Source organism: Acyrthosiphon pisum, chromosome X (assembly GCF_005508785.2).
Source record: "Acyrthosiphon pisum isolate AL4f chromosome X, pea_aphid_22Mar2018_4r6ur, whole genome shotgun sequence".
Lineage (NCBI taxonomy): Eukaryota > Metazoa > Arthropoda > Insecta > Hemiptera > Aphididae > Acyrthosiphon > Acyrthosiphon pisum.
This window is the reverse complement of record NC_042493.1, coordinates 11,394,252-11,401,750: the sequence shown is the minus strand read 5'-3', so window position 1 is coordinate 11,401,750 and position 7,499 is coordinate 11,394,252. Positions and strand designations below refer to the sequence as shown.

General features: G+C 29.3%; 1 protein-coding gene across 1 annotated transcript; it reads left to right on the top strand.

Annotated features, from left to right (window-relative positions):
• The first annotated feature begins 317 nt into the window (after positions 1 to 317).
• LOC107884827 lies at positions 318 to 6,935 on the top strand. Its single transcript, XM_016807738.2, has 4 exons — positions 318 to 618; positions 1,286 to 1,501; positions 3,755 to 3,906; positions 6,276 to 6,935. Exons 1-4 carry the CDS (start codon positions 519 to 521, stop codon positions 6,516 to 6,518), a joined length of 711 nt encoding a protein of 236 aa, XP_016663227.1. The 5' UTR covers positions 318 to 518; the 3' UTR covers positions 6,519 to 6,935.
• The last annotated feature ends 564 nt before the right edge of the window (positions 6,936 to 7,499 follow it).

Sequence of the window (7,499 nt, the reverse complement as noted above, 5' to 3'; positions counted from 1 at the left end):
TTCAAATCGACGCACGTTGTTATAAAGGACAACCGGTCAATGTGGCGCCAAAAACATTAACTGTTGTAAAATTGTAACGCTTAAGAAAAACAAGAAGAGAAAACATATGGTTATGGGTAGAATTCGATTTCGTACGGTTTTATCTTTTTATATTAATGCACTTAAAATACTTATTGTGATTTATGTTCCTGGCACGCACGTATCAGTGGTGTATTGACTATTGTTCCACCTCGATGTATAGTGTCCTGAGTTCGTGTACCTATAGTAATACGATACCTTCTACGTTCAACTGGTGGTAGGAAGTATAACTACGGACTACGGCGTCCGCCGCCACTAACATGCCTTATAAAAAGGAACGCAGATCGTGGAACGTCATTCGTGTGCTAACCGATCCATTACATTTACAATTTTTCTCGACCGTTTTGCTCGCGATCGTTTTGTCTTTATTCCGTCCGTTTAAATCCGTTTTTTTATTTACAGTTAATTTTAGCTGATTTTCTCGATAGACCCAAAACACTATGGATAGATATATTATTGCAAATATAATATCAATTTTGCTTATTATAATCTCCTCCGTGGCGGCAGAATCAATTATATCAGAAGAAGAGACACGCAAAAGTATATAATTTTTAGTTATAATTAATCAATATATAATTTAGGTGTATTTTTTGATTTATTTTTTTGATTTTGAAACGACACTGGTACCACTGACAAAAACTTAGTAGTGTAACATGATATTAGATGCTTCAAAGTTCCGAACCCATGCCATCACCAAGTCCTTCAAATTGTATACTAATGATATTATGAACCACTGTACAATTTTACTTAAACCCTTTACTATGAAAACTCTATATCTATTATGATGATACAGTTTAATTAAAATGGTTGTTTTGCAGTTATGATAATTTTTTTATATGAGTAGAGATATAACAGGTACCTATAAAAAAAATAAGAATAAAATCTCCGAAAACCCCAGCCTTACAAAAATAGTAAAATTTAAAAAAATGCTTCTTATAATATTCTAATATTAATTTAGTACTAATTATTATTTATTAATAAATAAGCAATAACGCCAATCATTAACAGAAGGAATTTAGTATTTATCATTATACCTACAGCCTACAGGCTACAATTTACCTATACAATATAATTTTAAATAAATATATTAGCTATACATATAAGTATATATATTTTTAATGGGTACCTACTTCATATTTTTATTACCAAAAACAGTATAATATACTCATATAATATAACACGATATTTGTATTCCTGTGTGTTGCAGTCTTGCGTTTTCAGAGATCAATATGTCCTCCAGTTGGACAAATGAACGAATTTGAGTTAACGACTTTACAAACTACGACGAAAATGTTCGGATGCGTTTACCTGGGACTCGACAAGCCAAGTAGCCCTGTACCATTGTTTCATTTGTGGGTGGAAGATCCACAACTCGTGGTAGACAAAAATATAGACATGCGTGGAAGTTGTCGCCGCACGCATCGTACGTATAACGAATCATTATTGTTACATCATAAATGCACAATGGGGGTGGACGGGTTCGGTGCGCTGCCTCTGTGGCTACAGGAAAGCTCTCCCCGGCTAAAACTATGAGCATAATATCATACATTATATTATTATTCTTTGTATTACTTGTATAGTTGTATCTACTGAAATGTACTATAAACTCACAATTATCTTCATCTGTTGTGACAGTTTTCGAAAGTACTACTATTAATATGCATATACGCATGAACACAGAATACAATGTTTATTTCACAGATTTATATTGTATGTAAATTATATGTATGTGTATGTTTGTGTGTTTTACATGGTCGCGTTAAAGAAGGGGGCATTTTACACGGGGCGTCACAGCTTTATAAAACTTTGGGTTGTATGGCTCAATATAAAACTAACTATAAATAATTTAAAACAAAATGAACTATAATATTATGAATTATGATCGTTATTCTGTATACCTATAGGAAGTATGTTTGTATAATAATATTATCACACTGGCTTGCGCTTTGCACACGTATTATTTGATATTTCTATATTATAGTAATACTAGGTACCTACTACCTACTATATTAAAGAGAATAGTATAAATTATATTATAATTCAGAATCATTATACAATTAATCATGGGTGTAATGTTGTATGTATATCAGCCCTCCACATCAAATGTTGGGCCCTTGTACGAAATGTTTTTGCGGGCCCTATACAAAACTGCAAATAAAACACAACTTTTAAACGATTTCTGGGTAATCAATTAACCCATAGCTTAAAATAACAAAGTAACTTAATATAATATGCATATAATATTATGCATTTAGGTATATTATAAAATAAGTATTCCTATCAACATTTCAAAAATTACGAATTAATTTCAATAGGTAACTAAAATAGATGGGTCCCCGTACTCAAGGTCCAACAGCCTTCTTCCCCCCTTGTGAAGACTCTGTGCTTATATTATATTATGTATTATGACATCTGTTAATAATTCGAGTTCGTCCAATGACATATTGTACCTACCCATAATCATTTTAAGGGTCCCGGTGCCAGTTTTTCAAATTTTCCACAATTCTATAAAATTTGAAAATTCAATTTAATATTTTAGTTGCTACCTCAATTATAAGACTTCTCCACTAATCTACTACCCGATAACTATTTAGGGGTGGTTGATAGGGTGTATTTTATCGAAAAAAATTACTTTACGGGAATAACTCTCAAGCTTTATAGAATTGTCGGATTTCGATAATTTTTTTTTTTGTTAGAAAGAGGACAAATTTTTACAGGGCGGATTGAACTTCGATTTTTGATTACAACGCTAAAAACAAAAAATAATTAAGAATTAAAAACATGTAAAAATTTGTAAAATTCAAAAGCTTATTATAGAACTCGTAAATAGAATATTGTAAATCAAAGTTCATTGCGCCCTGTAAGAAGTTTCCCTCTTTCTAACAAAAAAAAAATTATCAAAATCTGATCACTCTACGAGGCATGAGAGTTTTTCCTGTAAGGCATGTTTTGGAGCAAAAAAACAGGTCGTGCGCAGGCCCCTTAAGGGTAATTGTAAAAGTAAATGATAAACAAATAAACTTATCAGATAGGTAATATAAAACTATGTGCTATTGCTATTTTTAGTGTTGTTTTGTAAATCACTTGTACCTACTTTGTTTTGATGTTTATTTCAACAATAATCAAATAAATAAGTGGAATATTGGTTGTACCTACCTTTGGAATTTCAATTTCAACATATACGGTAAGGTAAAGGGAGAGGGGATTCTTAAAAACTGATGCATCTGAGCACCTAATTGTCCCTAAAATGGCTCTGTTTTGGTACACATCTGACATTGTCCGTAATATGAAATCTCTATAAAATTCAACTAAAACTCTCATTGCTGGTAGAAAAAGTCTCATTGACAAAGTCCATGTAATTATTATATATTATATTTGTATAATTAAAAATTATTTATTATAACAGTCATCACAGAATACATACAATTGCAACGGGCCCCTAAAATATTCAGGCCCATGTACTCCAGGTACAACTACTCCCCCCACGCCATGTGCGGGGCCATGCTTACATAATATAAAACCAGGCCGATAATAAAATGTACACCTAGCTAATGTACACTCACGCAAATGTACTCATCAAAATCACTAAATATTACTTGTGTCAACAAAAATTATCTTCGAGCAAAAAAATTCATCATACTTTTGTATATTTTGTTCTGTCGTTGTGCTCTATCAGAGATGGACCACTTCATGTTCAAGTGTTTGTCAAGATTTATACCAACTGATGAAGTCGAATATAAAAACAACTGGAGCTATACATCACTACAGGAATATACTGCAGCTGATCAATATGAAAATGTAACCACAAGGAAAGTCTACAGATGTGCCGTGAGTGTATTATAATATGTTTATGTGTTATTTTATAGTCTATATTATTGCAGTAAATTAATTCGTACAACCAACTTAATTATTCAACCGATGGAGGGGGACACACGTGATTGAGAATCATTCTCATTTCTTATACACAATATACATATAGGTTTTTCGTTTTTACGTAGGTGGATTCCGGTTTGTGATATACCTAAATACCTAATATTTATTATTAGTGTACCTACTAAGATCATTTATATGAAACACTGTATTTTTAAGGCGGGATCCCATGACTCGTGTATTTGACGAATATCCACAAATACACGAATAATCAGCAAGTTACCGACAACGACGGGAAGGTGGCGAATAACGAATAACGAATACCGAATACCGAATATTCGTACAAAGTACTCCAATCCCATTAATTGGCGAGTATCCACGAATACCAAATATTTCTCAAACACACGAGTCGTGGGATCCCGCCTTTAGGAAGTAGTTTATTGTAATAATTAAAAACGAATTATAGATCTAACGCGCAAATATTATAATCGTAGAAATAAGTATTGCTAGCAAACGATAATTAATCACCCACTCACTCTTCTCAACATAATTGAACGTATAATTCTGCATACATACCTATTAAAATTATTGAGGCCCTCGTGTTTTATAAAGGGTGTAAGAGGAAAACCTGAAAAATGAAAAAAAATTTTGGTTTAATCAGCATTTTTTAATTCTATTCTATCATTTACTGGCACTTGCGTTACACACAGTGTTTGGATTAGATAAGTATTTTTTTATCCAGATGAAGACAAACATAATGCAACTCAAATGTATCTAGTTACAGATAAAATATAACTTAACTCATATTAATCTAACTAAAGATAAAGATAAATACTTTTTTATCTAGATAAAAAAAAATATACAATTATTTTTTAAATGGTTATAAATTATGGTATATTTTAGTTGGGCACTAGGAACATAATAATAATAATGATATAAATAAAAATAATTACATTATATTTTATAAACCATGAACTTTGTTTGAGAATCTGTATAAATATTTAAAAATTTAGTACAATTTCGCGATTTTTATCAATAAAAAATGTATCTAGATGAATTTATTTAGATTAGTAAAAAAATTATCAAATATGAACGTTTAGATACCTTGTAACTATTTATCTAGATAAGATAAAAATTGAACAGATAATTATCTAGATATTCATCTAGATAAGTCCGAACACTGGTTACACATATAGTATAACATTTTTTATTTTTATTCTAAATGTTAAAAAGTAAAAATAACAATTTTATACTAGATATACATTTTTTTGAAAAATTGAAAATAGACAATTTGTAAATCTAGGTTATCGAAAAATCTCGAGTTGTTAGAAAATAAGAAAATGTATTTAATAATATAGGTACCTAGTTTATTTTTTAAACAATTTTCAAATATCATTATTTTTGTTAAGTTGAGTTAATCCAGTCGTAAAAACATTTTAAATTAATAAAGTTTGAACTTTTTTTAAAATTATAGACATTTTTTAATGAGTATTTTTTGAAATCTAATTATTTTTTTAAAACTATTATTTTTCAAATTAATGAATGTTACTTCAAAAACATTTGACTTTTTAAAAATCATAAAAAATACACCACTTGACTTAGATAAATGTTTTTACAGTAAATAGTTTTCTAAAAACCAGACCTACAAATTGGTTATTTATAATTTAAAAAAAAAAAATTGAGATCAAATTTAAAATTATTTATTTTCAGTATTAAAAAATAAAAATATATTTTTTTTATTTTATACGCGTAGCACTGGAATCGATAAGTTATATAGAAAAAAAAATAAAAAATATTGATGGAACAATAGTTATTTCAGTTATTATTTTGGCAGGTTTTCTTGTTATAATATCATATTTTTTATATAAATTCACCATATTATACTATTCAACGGTTTGATGTTTCATATACATATTCATATTATTTATATTTTTTTTATATTTAACGAATAAATATAATATATATTAAGTTAAACATAAGATCTAATAATCAATGCACACAAATCAACTACCTACTTTCTTTGGGCTATTAAAAATAATAAATACTGAACCGAAAAATCATTTAAATGAACTATAGTTATCAGTGGTTTAACCGATTATTATTCATCGCTGTTTTCTTTACACTAATAACACTCGTATATTAATTTTAAACTTAGTGTGAAATCTAAGGATCTAAAACTAAACGTCATCGACAATAAAATTGTTGATGGAGATTAAGGATGGATTTCAGTGTACCTGTGTACCTATAATGATAATAATATATATTGTATAAGTTATGGTTGATTAATTTTCTATCTATCTATATGTTTTTTTCCGGTCTGCCCACAGATGTACCATATGGTTAACGATCTCGAAATGGAAATTAGATCAATTCGGATGGTGATTAGTAAGCCTGTAACAGGAGAACAATTTGATATAAGACAGTGCGATGGATTATCGGCTCTTTTGGGACGGGAAGATTTGCCAATGCTCCCCAAGGGAATGCGATATTGGCCGGACGGATCCATGCTCCTATTTTTATTAGGAAAAGAGCCAGACTCCCGAAACTTCAACCAATACATGGATTACTAAATGGATTGCAATTACTAATTTTTTCTAGAGGAGCCAGGATAACGGCACCATGAAAGGGCTTCTACAAAAATATAAATTAATTGTACACTCTCAGCTCACCCGGAGTTTCATATATTATATAAGTGTATGTATATATGTATATATATATATATATATATTTATGTACACATATACTATGCTATGGAAAGTAGCCTCCGGGTTTCTGAGAGTTCTGTAAATATTTGTAAGTTATAAGTTAATTAATAAACGATGGCGGCGTTAAAGAGAAGTAATTCGCAAGATGTCTCGGCAACTTCGTCAATACCACAAAAAAAAAATAGTAAAAGTTACTAGTCTTCTCACTACAACTATTAAGATCAGTCGTGGTCGTCCAACTGAAACTACATGAACAAAATCTCATTATAATGTAGATGATTTTTTCGGGAATTAATAATAAATAATAATAATAGCTGAGATGCTACAAAACAGAATATGATTTTTTTTTTTTAATTTCAAAAACATAAAAGTTAAATAATAGTTTTATATTAAAAATAGCACCAACGTTTTTAATTTGAGTTAATAAATCTCTTATAAATTTATACTAATATATATAATACTAGCTGTCCGACCTTCCTTCGGAAGAAATTATTTTTTTATAATTTAATTTAAAAACATATGACTATTTTTTGGCTATACAAATAATATAATATAATTACATATTGCAGTTATTGTTATTGCTAATTTCTGAAAGTTATATATCCTACATTTTGAATTCAACCACTGGAGTGGTAAATTTTATTATTTTTATTATAGAATAGAGATAAGGTAGAAAAAAATGTAACAATAAATCATTTGTTCAATGAATAATATATATTTCAAATGGAAAAAGGTGGGTAAGTGGATGACGCTCTGCTGTACAGTAGGTTACAAGTGGGTCACTGTATAATGGATAGTATTAAATTTGAATTCAATGATATAATATCACTGTATAAGAAAAACGAT

Excerpts from the sequence above, each read along its gene's own strand:
- LOC107884827 (XM_016807738.2), top strand. The coding sequence starts at position 519 with ATGGATAGATATATTATTGCAAATATAATATCAATTTTGCTTATTATA. Across the intron at positions 1,502-3,754 it reads AAGTTGTCGCCGCACGCATC|AGATGGACCACTTCATGTTC; the intron begins GTACGTATAACG and ends GTGCTCTATCAG. Across the intron at positions 3,907-6,275 it reads GGAAAGTCTACAGATGTGCC|ATGTACCATATGGTTAACGA; the intron begins GTGAGTGTATTA and ends GTCTGCCCACAG.